The sequence below is a fragment of the Ursus maritimus genome, unplaced genomic scaffold (assembly GCF_017311325.1).
Source record: "Ursus maritimus isolate PB19 unplaced genomic scaffold, ASM1731132v1 scaffold_26, whole genome shotgun sequence".
NCBI classification, from domain to species: Eukaryota; Metazoa; Chordata; class Mammalia; order Carnivora; family Ursidae; genus Ursus; species Ursus maritimus.
This window is the reverse complement of record NW_024425119.1, coordinates 40685524-40704794: the sequence shown is the minus strand read 5'-3', so window position 1 is coordinate 40704794 and position 19271 is coordinate 40685524. Positions and strand designations below refer to the sequence as shown.

The window sequence follows — 19271 nt, the reverse complement described above, 5'->3', positions numbered from 1 at the left end:
GTAAAGTATTACATAGCCATTTGGAATGATAAAGATACATCACCATATTTTACAAAATCTAAAGGGGTACTGTTATATCAAAGAAAAAAGTGCTGTTTATTAAACTATGACATCAAATATTGTAAGATGTATCCCAGTATCCAGAGAAATTACAATGTGCACATGGTAGGGTTGATGAAATACGAAAACATCAAAATGGAAAACGCTTTCACAAAATGAAGTGAAAAAAACCATAACCACCACAATAACAAAAGCAAGTATGTTAAGCAATTCTGTGGGCTAGGAATTAGTACTTATACTACTATCTCCCTTTTCCAGATTATCCTATAGGAGAAATAATATATCCAACTAAAGACATACAGAGATTAAGTACAAAGTTAGTATTAACCACAAATGATTACAGCTCACAGATGATCACAATACAAAAAAGTACATAAGCATGCATATGGGCTAGAGGGGAACATGATCTGCTACAATACTCAGATCAGGGATTTTTTTCCTCTAATAAAGCATTCCACTGAAATATTACCTTAACTCCTGAGTCATAAAAAATATAAAACTTAAAAAACCTTTTTTCAAATTAGAGCATGAATGTTACACTGTGTAGTACATTAACATCGAAGACTATTTTATGCATTCTGTAATATACACTATTTTAGTTTTATACCAGTATGTATTAAATTTACATAAACATTGATGATTTTCTTTGAACATCATTCTTTCTCACATTTCACACCTTTCTTCTGGAATCACGTTCCTTCTTCTGCAAGGACATCATTCGCTTTTTTTTTTTAGTCAACTCTTAAGTTGTGGCTTCTCTGAAAATGCCTTTATTTTTACCTTCTACCTCTGCTGTATAAAGAACTCTTTTTTTTTTTTGTATAAAGAATTCTTACGAGGTACATTATTCCCTTTCAGCATATTAAAGATATCCCCACTACCTTCTGTTTTGTACAGAAGTTGCTGATCAGAAATTTCCTGTCACTCTAGCTGTCACTCTTAATCTCTTTCCTCAAATTTTGTCATTGGTGATTTGCAGTTTTACAATCATCAATTTAAGTGTGAAATTCTTCTTTATTTAATCTACTTGGGATTCACTGAGCTCTGAAATCTGATGATCAATTCTGTAAAATTCTCAGCCATTAGCTCTTCAAACTCTGCCTCTCCATCAACTAACTGCTCTATTACTTCCTTCTGGAATGCCAATAAAATGTTCATACCTTCTCATACTATGTTCCACCTCTCTTTGTATCAATCTCTCTTGTTTTCCATTTCTTTGTCTAAGAAATTACATTGAGTGATTTCTTAAGTTCTCTCTTTCAGTTCATCAATTCTCTCTTCATCTGTTTCTAAGATGAATTTAACTTGTCTACTAAGTTTCTAAGTTCTTTTTTAATAATTTTCATTTCCTAAATTTCTTTTTGGTTCTTTTATCAAATCTATCTGACCAATGCTTTGCTTTTCTTCCCCCCCCCCCCCTTCTTTTTAAAGAGAGGGAGAGAATCTTAAGCAGGCTCCACACCCAGCACGGGGCCTGATCTGGTGTTGGATCTCACAATCCTGAGATCATGACCTGAGCTGAAATCAAAGAGTCGGATACTTAACCTACTCAGCCACCCAGGCACCCCTGTTTTGTTTCTTGATCATCTTTTCAGTATCTTCATTCCTTTAAGCATATTAAATATTCTAATTTTATAGCCTGTATTTGATAATTACAGTATCTGCAATCTTTCAGGGTTTGCTTTTGTGATCTGTTGTTTCTGCTAAATCATGCTCATGATGGCTTACATCCTTTATGATTTTATATTGTAAACCCATTTTCCTTGGAACTTTGTGGGAATTCTGAAGATTATGTTTAAAATATGCTCTTTAGCAGAGGATTTGTTTTCCCTCTGCTAGATGACTGCATACTAAAACTATCAATCTTGTATTCCTTTAATTTTTGACATGGTTTTCTTTTTGGTAACAACACATTGTGTGAATTTTCACTCTATTTTGGCAAAAAGAGCATCTGTGGTTAGAATTATTAGGGAAGATCACTGCCTCACCAATCCAGACCCAAAGTAAAACTGACAAGTTTCCTTTTCACTGGGAAAGTTTGCTTTTCCCCCCCTAGTTTACCTTGTGTCCTGTCTCTAAGCACTGCCAATTAAAACTAAAGCTCTGGGCCACTAAGAACCAACAGATGCATTAAGAGTAGCCCCTGGGTTTATGACCTGCTTACCTTTTGGATGAGTATTATTTTTTATTAATTTTGGTCTGAAGATTTCATTTGCTTTCTTGACAGCTTAAAGCTCTGCTTAAAAAAAAACTTTAAAAAAAAATATCTTAACCAATATTTTCAGTTGTTTTCCAGAACATCTAATTCATAATATTTCTTAAAAAAAGAAGTATCAATATTGTCTCAATGAAGCTAAATTTAGAGTAATTCCAACAACTGAAAGACAAGTATAGTATAACAACAACAACAACAACAAAAAACTAACTTTATTCTGCCTCCCAGTAATTATGCAATTACTGGCCCCAGTTTCTTCATTTTTAAAGACATAATGCTTACTTTACCAAAATTCCTTATAGTTTTTACACACCTTGGGCACCTAACTTTATACTGGTCATTATTTCCTCTCTCCCTCTTATTATTTGTACATGCCTTTTATTAAACTCTATAATAGTTTATTTAAATACGTGTTCTAAAGCTAGGCAGTGGGCTCAAGGAAGGCAGGAACTAGGTCTTCCCATTCTATTTCAGCTATAACACAAACCAGGCTGAGAGTAGATCTTCAACTCTTCACTTGAATGAAATAGCAGAGGTATATGTGCAAAAAAAAAAGAATTTTTAGCACTTCACTTACTCTTCAGAGGTGCTACAAGATGAGAGTTGAGACAATCTTTTTTTTTTTTTCATGTGGACTGAGTTTAAAATGGAAGTCTAATGTTGAAGTGCTTCTTGGTTTTTGGTTTCAGAGCTGCTAAAGGCTTTTATAATAATACCAAAACCAGTAACAAAATGCCAAACCATGTAGGGGAGCAAAAGCATCTCTGAAAGTAGTGCCATTTGAATAATCACAGCAACATCTTAGTTTAGAGATATTAACTCACAATAGCATGTCGTACCAAAATCAACTAGCTCAGAGGAAACCAACTAGTTTTCTTACAGCACTAGGTAGCCACATTCCAACCCCAGATACCAAGGTATTATTTTAAAAATTTGAAGTTGCAATTTTAGAAAGCAACTCATCTTTACATTTGCCACTATGTAGACACATGAACAATGCCTGCTGTACCAAAAGAATCTTACCAAGGATTTTTATCAGTCAATATTTAGAATCCACTCTAAGTAAATTAACAGAAAGGTAATTTATTAAAGGATAGTGTCACTGCCACCATGTCACTGAAAGGGCTGAAAATGGTTGCAAAGATAACATCACCCAAAATAATGCTGAAGTGGCTTGATGAGGAAATCACTATGCCTGCCACCACCAAGCGCTAAATGCCAAAATTCGAATCCATTACCACTGCCAGGACCAAAGTCATTTCCTCATTAGAAACTTAACATTGAAACCTCCACTTAAAGCTGACCATCTCTACTGCCACTCCTTCCTGCAAAATTGAAAGTTATGAATAGAACCCTCATTTCCTTACATTGTGTATTTTCAAGCAAAAGCGATCTGTGGGTGTGTCTGACTAGTGGCTCTTAATGTTATTTAAGATGCATCCATCTAGATACAAGAGCATCTGGGAATTTTGCCTGATTCACAATATGGACATTTCTGCAAATATAGAAAGCTACTCAAAAATTGGGCGCTCCAAATATGACAAATATTCACTATAAGAGATTAAGATTAATATTTAAGATATAAAATGTATTATACCATATATATTTAATTTATAAACAATTACCCAAATATTGTGGGATTACAATGAAAAATTTACCTTTTATTGATGGGATGCACTATTTTTTCTTTTTTTTTTTTAGTTTTTAATTTTATTATTTTTTACAGATTTTATTTGAGAGAGAGAGAAAGAGAGCACGTGTGCAAGCGAAGTGCACATGAGTGGGGGCAGGTGGAGAATCTTGAGCACAATCCATGCAGAGTGTGAGCCCAGCACAGGGCTCAATCTCATGACCCTGAGATCATGACCTGAGCTGAAACCAAGAGTCAGATGCTTAACCAACTGAGCCACCCAGGCGCCCTGAGTTTTTTTTTTTTTTTTTAAGATTTTATTTATTTATTTGACACAGATAGAGACAGCCAGCGAGAGAGGGAACACAAGCAGGGGAAGTGGTAGAGGAAGAAGCAGGCTCATAGCGGAGGAGCCTGATGTGGGGCTCGATCCCGCAACATTGGGATCACGCCCTGAGCCGAAGGCAGACGCCTAACCGCTGTGCCACCCAGGCGCCCCCCTGAGTTTTTAATTTTCATTCCAGTATAGTCAACATACAGCGTTGTATTAGTTTCAGGTGCACAATATAGTAATTCAATAATCCTATATATTCTCAGTGCTCATCATGATAAATATCCCCATCACCTATTTCACCCAACCTCTCCCATCAGTTTGGTAACTTATCAGTTTGTTCTCTGTATTTAAATAATGAGAACAGTATTTGTGACCATGAAGTTTCAATGTTTCATTATGACATTTTTATAATCAGAAGTGTTTAAAAATATTCAAACTCATCATTCCTAGGTGAGAGCAGAAATTGACAAAATCAAGGAACCAAAAATGACAGATTTTCTTACAAGTGATTTTAGAAGTTGCTATTATTTTGTGTCAGGAGTCAGCTACTCCTTCGGAGACCACACATAATTACTCAAAGCTCAACCTCTGGTAGACTTCCCAATGTAGTCAAACGAATTATTATAATCTCCATATAGCTTAAGATATAAAGAGTGATGTCCCTATGTGTTTAATACAATTCAAAGAAATATGCTCCAAAGAAATCAGGTTAGATTTTAAATAGAGTAGAGATTATAAAAACCAAATGCATTTCAGTGCAAGTGGTGATGGGGAAAAGCCCACCTCACTTCAGGGGCAAGAAGAGACTGAGATCAGGGGCCAGAGTCAGGAGTGATGGGGCTGTTGCTCAGATAGTGCCAAGAAATTCCTGGTGAGCTCAGGTGTTATCCTATCACACAGCAATTAATTTTTGATATTGAGAAAGAAAGCTTGTCCTTCTTTTACTGAGAACTAAGTACTTGACAGGACTGTGTTGGCACAATGGCTGTTATGTGCTTTCTACCCACCTCCTGGAATGCCGGAGCTTCCTACCTTCTGAGGCACTAATGGTTTGCCCATGCAAAGGATAGAAAAAAACCAACTCAGTAACTAAAGGACCAGAGCCCATTTCTGCAAACTTGGGGGTCAGCCAGAAGTTGGTCAAAAGCCCCCAAATCACTACTGCTTCTACCACTGAAGTAAAGAGATATAAAAAGTTCGTGACAGCCTGATGCCTTCCTGTGTTGTCTGAAGTCAGGATGCAGGACTTTGGCATACAGCACTCCCAAGTATTGCTAATGGATGTTCCCTTTGACCCAGCCCACTGATATTTCTCACTCCAAGAACACGAAGCTTGCCCCAGGAAAAGGGGATGCACTATTTCATTAAGTATTTAATAATAAATCAAGATAATTAATTAGATGCCTTTCAGCAGCATACTATCCATAAATCTGATGTGTCCCTTGCTAATGGTACCAAGAATAATCATAGTGTAAAGTCTATGGCATATAGACAAGCAGTACTCCTAGCAATATTTATATTTTGCACCAGACTAGTTAAGAGTATACACTCTGAAAGCCATTAATGTACACGAAAACACATATATAAGGATGTATATTGCAGCATTGATTCCTTAAGCGGAACCCTAAAAAAAAATAAAAATCTCTATCTATAGGTAAATGTAAATAAAATGTAGTATACTTTCTAACAGGAATACTATAAAAGTTAAGGGGAAAAAAGGGATAGGCCTATATATACTAACAGCGAAAAAAAATCAAGCTGCAAAACAAGCACTGTTTTATCATTTATGTTAAACATAAAATCACTGTACAGATTAAGTATGTAAAAACAGAAAAGGTCTGAAAGGTTACAACACCAACCTTATTAACAACAGAGCTATAAATTACTAAGATACTTACCAAAGAGGGAAAATGTACAAAGAACAAGCAGGAATAGTTAACTACAAAATATCATTTTTACCTACTGAACTACTTAATGTCATTTTGACAAGTATAAAAGGACACTATCAGTTCAGTGTTGTAATTCATATAATTTTTCTAAGAGTTAGCAATGTTTATCAGTACCCTTAAAATGATGCATTCTTTTAAAAATAGAATTACCAGGGGTGCCTGGGTGGCTCAGTCAGTTAAGTGTCTGCCTTTGGCTCAGATTGTGATCCCTGGGATTAACCCTCCATGGGCTCCCGTCTCAGCGGGGAGTCTGCTTCTCACTCTGCTCCCCCCAACTTGTGCATACGTGGACTCACGCGCACGCACGCTCTCTCTCTCAAATAAATAAAATCTTAAAAAAATAAATAATAAGAAATAGAATTATCATATGATCCAGTAATTTCACTACTGGGTATTTACCCAAAGAAAAAGAAAACTAGTATTTGAAAGATGTACTCCTATGTTTATTGCAGCATTACCTGCAACAGCCAAGATATGGAAGCAACCCAAGTGTCCATCCATAAATCAATGTATAAAGATGTGATCTATATACACAATGGAAATATTACTCAGCCATAAAAAAAGAATAAGATCTTGCCATCTGTGACAGCATGGATGGCCCAGAGAATATAACACTAAGTGAAGCCAGACAGAGAAAGATGAATATTAAGAAACAAAACAAACAGACAAAAAACTAGATACTTAAATACCGAGAACAAACTAGTTGCCAAAGGGAAGGTAGGTGGGAGGATAGGTGAAATAAAGGGGACTAAGAGTACATTTAATGTGATGAGCACTAAGTAATGTTAGAATTGCTGAATCATATCATACACCTGAAACTAACAGAACACTGTGTATGTTAATAATACTTCAATTAAAAAGCACTGGGAAAAAATAAACATTCTTTGATCCAGAAATCTACGTGTCAGATCTATTCGGAAGAGATATGCAAAACTATGTAAATAAGTACAAGGATGTTCACCACACTGATTTCATAATAGTGAAAAATTAGAAACATCTAACTGCTATGGTCTAAATGTTTGTGTACCCCCAAATTCATATGTTGAAATCCTAATGCCCAATGTGATGGATCTGGAAGGTGGGACTTTTGGGAAGTGCTAAGTTAGAAGACTGAAGTCCTCATGAATGGATTAGTGCTCTTCTTAAAAAGATCCCAGTCCCCTAGCCCTTTCCACCATGTGAAGACACTGGCAAAAAGGCACTATGAACCAGAAAGCCCTTACTAAGTACCAAATCGGCTGACTCCATGATCCTGGACTTCCCAGAATTAAATTTCTGAATTTATAAGCTACCCGATCTGCGATATTGTTATAGCAGCCTGAATGGACTAAGACACCAACCACAGAGGATTTGTTCAATAACTATAGTCCAGCCATATAAAGAATATTCCAGAGCCTTAAAATTAGATTATATATAAAACTGGTAAAATCTGAGTAAGTTCTGTGGATTGTACCAATATCAATCTGCTAGTCTTTTACATCATACTATAGTTATGGCAAGGTGTTATTACTGAGGGAAACTGGGCATAAAACTACATGACACCATCCTGCACAGTTTTTTTTTTGGCAACTTGTGAATCCGTAATTATTTCAAAATAAAATTTTTATAAATGGGGGAAATATTGTAGAAGGCACTGAAAGTGTTCATGGAAATGTGGGAAAAAAGCAAGTTGCTACCTTATTATAGAAATTTTGAATTTTGTGAAATAATGCACAACATAGAAAAGACTTGGAGAGACTAAAAAATCAGTGTTATGACTGGTTATCCCTGAGCAGTAGCATTTTTATTTTCATTTTTGTACTTTACTGTATTTTCATATAATTAATATCAATTGCTTTTAGAATCAGTAAATATATAATGAAATATTTAAGATCCAAATTAAAAGTCACATCAACTGGGTAAATCATTCCAGGCAAGTGATATAAAGACTACTGTCTTCAAAGAAGATAAGAAAAGCACAAACAAGCGAAAAGCCAATTCACAATTAATAAACGTGGAAAAATGTTCAATCACACTAGTCACCAAAGAAATGAAAAATAAATCAATTACTTCATTTTAACCTATATGGTAAACTTCTATAAATTAGAATGCCGGATACTGACAAAGATGCAGTAAACTGGGCAACAATAAAAACTAACACTTTTGGAAAGCAATCTGTCAATACTGATATGTTGGTATGAAAAACTTTTAAAATGTCCACTCTTTGACCTACTGCAGTAAATTTTAACCGAAAAGCTTTATACTAGAGTGTCCTATATTGAATTACACCACATAAAGAAAAATTGGAAACTGAAACATCCAACAAAAAAAGTTGTTTTTCTATGACAGTCTTTAAAATGACAAATAATGAACCTTACAAGACAGTTTAACTACAACAAAGGCTTATTTTTCTCATTTAAATTCTCAATAACCGTGTTCGATTCATTTTGTTTAGGGTTTAATGATGAATTCCATCAAAATCCTTATCTCTTCCACAGAACTAAAAGTAAGCCCCTGAGGCAACACAGTTACATAAAACATCTATTAAAGGATGTAAACTGTCCAAGTGCACTCTGAAACTATCTGCCAAAACCACCACAAAAATATTCAAATTGTCAGTCCATAAAACTGAGAGATCAATCACCACCTCTGTATCTAAGCGATACATGTCATCACCAAATAAGCCAAAAGTAGTCTTCATTATTGGTCCATTTTATGCCAGTTTCTATGTGGGGAGTGATGATGAAAGGAAAAAAGAGAAACATCAAGTTCTTGGTAAAACGATACCCTCTAGTCATAAAAGATAGCAGTTTTAAGGTAACAGAACCGTGTCAGGAAAAAAGTCATCGTGAATACGGTGAAACTATCTCTTTGGTCATATATAGCCATTTGTTTTACTTAACCTATTTACTATCAGAAACAGAAATCCCAAGCCACTTAACCCTACAAATGCTGAAAAACAAAGTGTATAAATTGATTAAAATTATCTGTCTCATGGCAAATCAATCATCCAGGTTTAATTTTTACATCTCCAATATTGAGAGGACCACCAAATTACAAGTACTTAAAAAAAAAAAAAAGACACAAAACAAACACCTGTCATTTCATCTAGGATAAAACTTCAGGGTTCTACTAGAAGATGTTTAGGGGTATTTCATGGAAAACAAAAATGAAAATTAAACTGGGAATTTTTCACCCATTCTGACAGAGAGTAACCTAACAACTAACACTAATGGAACACTTAATTCACCTTCATAACAACTTCAGTTAAATACTATCATCATCCACATTTTGCAGATAAGAAAGATGTTATTTTAGGGGAGCCTGGCTGGTGCGGTTGGTGGAGCATGTGACTCTTAATCTTGGGATTGTTTAGTTCCAGCCCCACAATGGGTGTAGAGATTACTTAAAAATACAATCTTAAAAAAAAAGAAAAAGAAAAAGAAAAGTTACTTTACCCAAAGGTAATGTGCCCAATGTCGAAAAGCTAATAAGGCAGAGGCAGGATTTGAATCTAGGCAGGAGAGTCTGCCAATACATTTGTACAGTGGTTCTTAAACACTACACTACAGTTACCTTACAAAAAAGTTTTAAGACAACCAGTTATTTGAAGAAGAAAAAAAAGACAACCAGTTACATACCATTTAAGGAATCTCCTCACCAAGCCAAATGGTCCCTAGCTCAGTTCTGCCTGGAGTGGCTAATAATCCAGAAAAAAATGGATATGCCACCAGATAACTAGGGTCCTCAGAGCAGAAGTCAATTCAGCTCTGCACTGATTTCTATCTCAGGGCCGAGGTAATTTTATATCCTAGGGCCAAAGCTAATTTTCAATTAAATAAAAAAAGATAATATTCATGGCAATTTATGCAATAAAATTTACCTTCTATCACAAGCACTTAAATCTTTACCTGAATTATTTTGTCAGCAAGGTCCGCAATGGCAATGGCCTTATGTATGGTTTACTGCTCTCTAGCACCTTGAACAGTGACTAGCACACAGGAGGCCAATAACATTTGTTGAATGAATCAATGGATGAACAAATGCTATATGAGAGTTTCTCAAACCTTACTGTGCGTAAGAATCATCTAGGGATCTTGCTAAAATGCAGATTCTGATTCAGCAGTTCAGGGACAGGGGCTGAGAGTATTCTAAGATGCCCTTGGGTAACTAAGTTTGGGGCTGGTCTACAGCTCACACTTTGAATAGCAAGGTAACTGGACCACCTGAAGTCATTTCCCCCAAATTCTTCAAACAGTCAAGAATCAGGATTCACTTACTCTCCACTGTGGAAGAAAACCTGAAGTTTATTAATCAATAAAGCTATTACCGCCGATCCTTCGGTATCAAAAGGAAAGACTTATATCCCCAAATTCCCACTACAACTCAGTCAGATGGCATCTGTTGACTGTTTAGAAACAAACAAACAAAAAAAAAACCCAAAACAAAATAGGCTTCCATAGATTAGCAGTTTAGCTTTGGGGGTGGGGGGCATCAAGGATTACTCTGAAAATGTAATCAAAACTAGACTTCTCCCTAGAAAGTTCTATAGGAAATTCATGAACCCCCTCATCAAGATTAAAAACTCTATCGGTATTTGGCTTTTAAGTAATTTAAATAATCCTCAACATATTGAGTCATTTTACTCCAAACTGTCATCTGATAAAGCCAATGGCTAACTATACAAATGAAATTTTAAATTCTAACTTCAAATATCAGTATTAAATATCAAAATAATCCTTTTCAGAAATGTGTATAGTCAAGTCAGCAAGCCATTATTTTCAAATAAAAACAACCAGAAAACTAAGATGAGACTTATCTTTCCTAAGTGTATATGAAAGCAGCAGCTCACATGTAGTGTTTATTATGCACCATACGAAGTACTTTACGTTAACTGTCAATCTTCTTAACACCCTTATGTGACCTATTAATATTATCCTATGTTATTAGTATTATTCTTTTTTTTTTTTTAAAGATTTTATTTATTCGACAGAGACAGCCAGCGAGAGAGGGAACACAAGCAGGGGGAGTGGGAGAGGAAGAAGCAGGCTCATAGCGGAGGAGCCTGATGTGGGACTCGATCCCAGAACTCTGGGATCACGCCCTGAGCCGAAGGCAGACGCTTAACCGCTGTGCCACCCAGGCACCCCTATTAGTATTATTCTTGATTTATACATAAGAAAACTGAGAAACAGAGGTGAAACAACTAGCTCAAGGTCATACAAATTGAAAGGAAACAGAGAAACAGAGGTGAAACAACTAGCTCAAGGTCATACAAATCGAAAGGGGCTGAGCCTTGGGACGCCTGGGTGGCACAGCGGTTGGGGGTCTGCCTTCGGCTCAGGGCGTGATCCCGGCGTTGTGGGATCGAGCCCCACAGCGGGCTCGAGCCCCACAGCGGGCTCCTCCGCTATGAGCCTGCTTCTTCCTCTCCCACCCCCCCTGCTTGTGTTCCCTCTCTCGCTGGCTGTCTCTAGCTCTGTCGAATAAATAAATAAAATCTTAAAAAAAAAGGGGGGGGGGCTGAGCCTGAACAATAGCCTGAACCCAGTGCACTGTTCTTAACCACTCTTTTGTGCAACCCTGTCTATAAATGTATCTTATCATAACTACTCAATCACTGCCCCATTTTTTTCCTTCACCTAACTCAAAAGACTAGAATAATCCTATATTTCTCTTACCTTGCTTAACTGCAAATTTTTTTAAATTTCTAAAAATTTAATTTCTCATAGCTAATTCAACAACAAATAGTTCAGCACCAACTTATGTGCACTATGTTAGTGATTTGGGGAAAAATACTGCCGGTAAGTATACAGTCTCTTCTGAAAAACTAAAAGTTATCATACAAATCAGGACATGTTTGAGCATGAAACAGGATGGGACATCTGTTCCAGAAAACAGGTGTACACTCTTAACTATCTGGGACAAAATGGGAGGTATGATCCCACTAACCAATTTCGTAGTTTGCAGTATCTAGTGGTACGAAGTACTGGCCACCCATGCACAACACAAACCCTGGATTACTCCTGACTTTCTGTTTTGACACGGAAAATGCTTTTCTTTTCCCTCAATAATATATAAACCAAACAAAACTTAACTCCTCATCCTTGGAGTCTGGCTTTAAGTCTACAGTTCATATTCTATCCCTAGTAATATTCATCTAAAGTACTCCGAAAGAAAGAAAGAAAGAAAGAAAGAAAGAAAGAAAGAAAGAAAGAAAGAAAAGAAAAAAAAGAAAAGAGAACGAACAAACTCCTCTGTCTTTGATTTAGAGTCAGTCATTTATAAATACAGAGATATTTTCTGAACCAAAGTTTGCCTCAAAAGTTTGGCTCTATTACAAGAAACAGACAAGAGAAGACACATGAGTACGTAATATTCAAAAGCTTCTTTTTCTTACATTTACCTATATTTGCCCATTAGAAAAAATTTTCATCGTAAAAGAGGAAATATAAACCATCTATTTGCATTTTATTGTTTGTATTCCTTTAAATTTTGCATATAAATGAGTCTGTATTTTAACATACTGCAATCTTCATTCTTGTTGTAGAAGTTTTATTTGCCCAATTAAAAGTATACTCTTAAGCTATAAAAAATTTAATAAGGTAATTACCCGTTTGGCTTACCCAGAATCAGGGTAAATTAGTAACAAGGCTCAGATCAGAACTCAAAAAGGTATACAACTCTCTCTCTTTTCTTAAAGGTTATGTATCTCTTAAATCAGTGCTATCTCACAGCAGTTTTTGCAATTACCAGTGCCATTATGATGTAGTTTTAATAAATCTTCCAAAAATGTTCAACAAATCAGGCACAAATTGCAGTCATTTTGGAAGGTTACTATTTATACACTGGACAATTTACATCACAATAACAGAGTTGCTATGATGATCAAACCGATAGTTGTCAGTTAAGCTCTTCTCTACACTGTGTTACAAGGCTTTGTACATAAACATCATAAACATCACCAACACAAACTTTGTCAGATTATTATTCCCAAATTACAGATAGGAACTTAAGGTTCCAAAAAGTTGTCACTTTAGTCTAAGGTCATACAACTAACATTTGAACCCAGGATTCCAAAATCCTTACAGAAAATCACAGTGCATAATGCAAAAGTTTATAATGCAGAAGTTTATAATGTTTTCAAGACTGGAAACCTTCCTCAAGAACTAAACATTAAAGAAAACAAAATTTAAGCAAAATACAGAATATAGGAACAATAAAATAAAATGCTGTGAACACCTTCAGAGCTAAAGAGTCATTTTCCATTTTCACTTAAGGATCTTCGAAGAGGTTAAAAATCTTTTTAATGACTTCAGGATGATAGCTGGATTATAGTTTCTCAGCTTCCTCTACTTTCCGCTTCTCTGCAATATAGACTCAGACCCCATTTCAATTACAGGGTCAAAATCTTTTCTTAAGCTCCTAGGTAGAAAATCAAAATTATCGATTTGAAATCTTCATGACTACTATCAAGGATCATTTCCATTAGCTGGGAAGTAATATGAAAGCAATACAGAGCTCCCTGATACCCCAAACAAACCCAAATTGATATATAATAGTTGAATATCAATAGTCCTAGCTTCTGGTTTTTCAGAAAACTAAACCAGTTCACCGTAATTTGAAGCACCATAAGGTACTTTTATGTTCATTTCTAAGCATTTTATTCTACTTTTCACATTTCAAAGGTAATTCCTACTTCATTCTCAGTCCATTGTATCTGAAAATATTTCTACTTGAAAATATTTTTATTTTTAAATTCTGCATCTACCTCCAATAAATATTCCAAAATCAAATTGTTCAGAAACCACTATTCATTTATTTATTTATAATTTCTCTTGGCAATCATTTCACAATTTGTTCAGGCACTTTCTTCTTCTAAGTCATTTTTTTAAAAAATCATTTTCAGTCAGTGATATCTAATAACTTTTTAAATAAATAAATTATTTAAATTAATGGGGAAAAGCCAGTACTGTACCTGGAGTGAAAGACACAACATTATGATTACTATAATATAAATGATTTCAGATTCCAAGGTTAATCTAAAATTTAAAATGTTATTACCTAAAAAAGCAGAAAACTTCAGAAGTCAGATAAATTATTTTAAAAATTATGTAAGGGCTGGGGGAAGAAGGGACTGGGCAGCTATTGTTTAATGCACACAGTTTCAGTTTTGCAAGATGAAGAGTTCTGGATGTGGACGGACGGTGGTGATGTTGCACAGCAATGTAAATGTACTTAATAACCCTGAACTATTCACTTAAAAATGGTTTAGATCATTAAATTTCATGTTATCTATACTTTAAGTAATTAAGAAGAATTTTAAAAGTTATCTAAGAGTTATTAAATTAAAGCATCCTAGAGTGCATAAAAGTCATTGTTTCCTAAATAAGTTGTTGTAAGTATTCATTTCCAAAGAAAAACTCAAATTGAGACAGAAACCCAATTAAAACATGGCCAAACAACTAAGACATAACTGCTAAAAATATTAGAGGGGGGAAATGATCTGAAAAACACACAAAAATGTTAGCAACCATAAAAATTACTTAAAAAAAGCGTAAGCTGTCATTTAATTTGATAGAAGGGAGGATGATGCTGTTTTGAACTTACAGAATGTGTTTTAAGGGAATTTATGTTGGTACATGTCTGACAATTTTGTGAATTATCCAAACATTTTTACCTCTTCTCAGAGAGCCAGACATTGTATATGTCTCCTTCAGAACAGAGGAAAAAACCCAATAAACTACTAAAATCAATATAATCCTCTGTCTCCAAGACTAAGTTAAAAAAAGTTACATCTAAGTATTGCTTAAAATAGGATTCCTTGTCTGCCTGTAGATTTCTATTACAGTATAGCTAGAGTTCTAATTCCAGCTTCAATATTCACTAGCTGTATAATCTTGGGCAAGCTTCTTAAATTCTGTGCCATAGTTTCTTGATTCCTAAAATGGAGATAATAATTCTACCTACCTCATAGGCAGGATCGAGTAGATGTAATATCTATGTACACATGCAAAAACAATAAGCCTCACGCACAGTACGTACAATATGTGTATATCACTATTATTATAGTGTCATTATCATTACTATTACCTATCTCACTGATTCCAGTTATAAACTAAAAGCTGGGGTGTTTCCAGAAAAATGCATACAAGTAAAAGATTTTGAACACAACTGCAAAGGGCTCAGATTCCAGATTAGGGAAGCCCTACCAAAGATGATCCACAAGCAACCTGGTTTATAGTAAAGTGGCTCTTAACCTCTCTTGCGCCATGGACCTCTTTAGCAGTCCAATTAATCTACAGATTTCTTCTCAGAATGTTTTTAAATTTTGAAAGGCACAGGATCACAAAATAAACCAATCATATTATAGTTATCAAAATATTTTTAAATTTCTACTTTAGTAATAAATGTGCTTTACTAATGCATTAAATAACAAGATTTTTAAACATATAACAAGGAGTAATAAACATTAACAGTATTTCAAGATACCTGCAAAAACTGTAATATATGAAAATATTTCTTGTTGAATCCACTGCAATTTCAAGAATTTTCAATTCTCTTAGATTTTAATTAGAAGCTAGTCAAAATAAACAGGCAAAATTTTTCCCCCTCAATGAAGTTCACAGACTTCCTCAATTCTAACCAGAGACCCAGATTAAGAATCCTTGGCTTAGGGGAAAGTGCAAAAATAAGTTCTGGAGCCAGAGACATGTGTTCTAGACGCCAGACTTCAGACTTTAGTCCTCACATTATTTGCACCTGAATGACCTCAAGCATCAAACTGAGTTTTGGTTCACTCATTTAGAATAATTTCTAAATCCTATAGGTTATTCCTATAGTTCTAAGGATCAAATATTACCTAACAAAATGCCACATGACCAGTGTGTTATTATTATTTTTTAACTGATTTTAATACCATATATTCGGCCCCGAATGTTTAGTGACATTGTTAATTTTCAGTAACTCGTTATAGGAGAAAAGTTAAAAACCACATACTGAGTCACAAAGAAAATGATTAGTGTAAATATTAATAGTTTAATAAGAGCCATGATTTGGCACTAGAATGACATATATCTAAATCCCAATTCCACTACTTTTTTTTTTTTTAAAGATTTTATTTATTAATTTGACATAGAGAGACAGCCAGTGAGAGAGGGAACACAAGCAGAGGGAGTGGGAGAGGAAGAAGCAGGCTCCTACCGGAGGAGCCTGATGTGGGGCTCGATCCCAGAACGCTGGGATCACGCCCTGAGCCGAAGGCAGACGCTTAACCGCTGTGCCACCCAGGCGCCCCCCAATTCCACTACTTCTAAATTACTTAATCTCTCCACCTCAGTTTTCTCAACTGTAAAACATTGCAATGTTGTTTTAGAAACAAGAGAGGATCTAGCTTAAACAATCTAATATGAAGCGATTATTAAAGTTCACATTTTAACAAAGCCAAAGGAATCAATTTGGAATCCAAAAGTTTATTTTGGAATTCATGTTAATATAAATAAAACTTCACATTCACTTGCCCAGCAAAACACATACATACTTAAAATCTGAAGCATTTGCATGGCATAACGTTCCTAATACAAACTGGCACTGTTTAAAATCATATCTGATTTATCCTGCCGGAAAAAACCTACAATGAGGATAAAAAACGGTCAACAGAATGGGTTCAGTAATCTCAAATCTTTTCATGATTTACCAGGAGTGTTCCAATGTATGTTTACTACCAATGTCGGATATACTCTAAGGTAGCTATCTCTTTAAAACCCAATTTAAAGCTCTCAAATTTATCAGCTACACATGGTCGGTTAGATTAAAAAAAAATTAAAGCATGTATTTACTTTATGCCGGAATATTACGGAGTAAAATCCATCCCTCCCTCCAAGAGAGAAAAAAAACAACCTGCCACAGACTGGCCCTGGCTTCTCGATCCATTATACAACCTGTAAATTCCTTCCCTCATTGAAAAGATTCTTTTTATGGGCATAGTTAACAAGTGCCAAGTTGCGAAGTTGCAGCTTTGCTGGTTTGACGTTTTCACAATGCAAGAACAATATGATCTGGAATCTACTCAAAGCATTAGCTAGGCAGTCAGCTGATGCTCACTGCACACAAGAGAAAGACAGAAATAAGAGAAATTAAACCTCGTATTTGTGTAAGACAGGTATCCACTACCTTTAAAACTAAAATAGGCCAGCAACAGACGTCCCAGTTAAAATAAAAGTATTTCTATTGTTAAATAACATTAAAGAACAAAACAAAACACCCGGCTTTCCCCGGACTAGGTTTCTCTCATTCTTGGAATTTTCCTCGTATAAGGGCTTTTATTCGTCCATAAAGCCAAACCCTCATCACAGAGCCACTGCCTGAGTAACTTTTACAAAAGGTCAAAGCGGTGCCTTTCAAGGCTTCCAAAGCCTATTGGCGTCTCCTCCGTTCACATTAATTCGCTTTCCACCCACAGAACGTTCCAGAGACTTAGGGACGGGGACCAAACAAAATTTGGTGGGGGTTGCTAAACAGCAGCTTTCAACTTTCTCTTCAACACACTTATACCGAATTTCACCTTCCTCCCTCCGCGGCCCCACATGTTGCTTGCTTCCCTCCCAGAGGGCCCCGCGAGACCTCGCTTCTCCACCACGTGCGTCCTGTCTGTCAGTATGGACTCGGGCACCCCTCCTTCCTTCCATGAGTTATCTCCTATTGCGGTCTTTGATCTCGACACGCAAATATGGGACACTTTCCCCTTCCTCTAATTCTCACCTCACACCAGACAAGCCTGGATTCTCCACCTTCAATTCTCCCCCACTACGGCCCTCACTTCCCGCAGCTTCCTAAAGTGTTGTGAGAGCGCAGAGTGGAGCCGCAGGCCTGCACGGCCCAGGTGCTGTGTCAGCCTATCTGCCGGTTCCGCGGCGTGTACGGCCTGGAAAGTCACATGGCGGTGGGACCGGCCGGCGCCTCCACACTCCTGCTCTCCTCACAGCAGGACGACATTACCAAGTCCACTCACCTCCACGAAGAGCAACATGTCTTCCTCCGCTCGGCCCAATCGTTCTCGCCGCCGCGACTCCAACGGGCTTACAGGCCCGAGCCCCAATCGCTAGGATAAGGACACTCGCCTGGCCCCTCCACCCGGCAGTGGACCCGGCTCCTCCCCCGCCGTCAGCCGCTGCGGCCTGACCCGCCCAGTCCCACCTCCCTAGAAAGAGCAACTGCTTCCGGCTCTAGAGAACAATTGCTTCCGGGAGAAGAGAAACCACTCGGCGCGCTCAACTTTTCCGCTACCTTTTCCAGCGGCAGCATGGGAGGTACTATCATCAGTCCTGGGGGAGGAGGGAAGTGACCAGAGGAAAGCACCATTCTGTACCACGGGGGTGTGTAAAAATCTTATTGACGCATTTTATCCCTCGCCAAACGCATTTTATCCCTCGCATTTTATAATTAAGGAGTTTTCATAGTTCAAAATCTAGATCTGATGAAAAGCCGAGCTTGTGTGAAGGAAGTGTCCGGGACAGACGCCCAATCCTTCCGAAAAGGTGGTGGCTTGGAGAAAAAAGTAGAGAAGAAAAAAACCAAGCCGCAGTAATAGTAAATATATTAATAACAGCTGCTGTATATTAAATGCTTACTATGTGCCTGGCATTATGCTAAATATTTCATGAGAATTAATCTTTGAAAAACCTTATGCAATAGATAGTATCCCCATTTTACAGTTGAAGGAGCCCTCTAGGAGAGCAGGTTTCCCTGAGAACCGCCTTTAAAGAACTTTGCCCTGTGTTCGCTTAAATCGGGTACCCACATCTATGCTTCTTAATACTTAGTATGGATAGCCTCTTCGTTGATGTTCTCTCACTCTCACTTCAAATGAAGTACAATAAAAACAAAATTAGATGATCCAAAATCCTTATTATTTCAGCAATACCTAGCAAGCTTTATCATTCCCTATCAGTCCCACTTCTATATCCTAGTTCAGGACACTTATCTTTTGAAATAATTGTCTTGATCTTTTCTACTGATTTTTCCCATTCTGTTATTTCAAAAACCTTTCTCGATTAAAGGTTTCATTTTCACCGAACTGTACTTGCTTTCAAAACCTTACCATTC

At 36.5% G+C, this 19271-nt stretch overlaps 1 protein-coding gene across 6 annotated transcripts in view; it reads right to left on the bottom strand.

The window, feature by feature from the left end:
- The window catches only part of LARP4 (La ribonucleoprotein 4), a 68123-nt gene extending 49771 nt beyond the window's left edge, over positions 1-18352 (bottom strand). For 3 of the 6 annotated variants that reach the window (XM_040642439.1, XM_040642441.1, XM_040642440.1), the window contains exon 1: positions 18178-18351. In XM_040642439.1, the coding sequence (XP_040498373.1) occupies positions 18178-18195 (18 nt within the window). In that variant the 5' untranslated portion in view covers positions 18196-18351. Of the gene's footprint in view, positions 1-18177 lie in introns of all 6 variants that reach the window. The other 3 variants (XM_008704570.2, XM_008704572.2, XM_040642442.1) reach the window with 2 other exon arrangements.
- Positions 18353-19271: the final 919 nt, after the last annotated feature.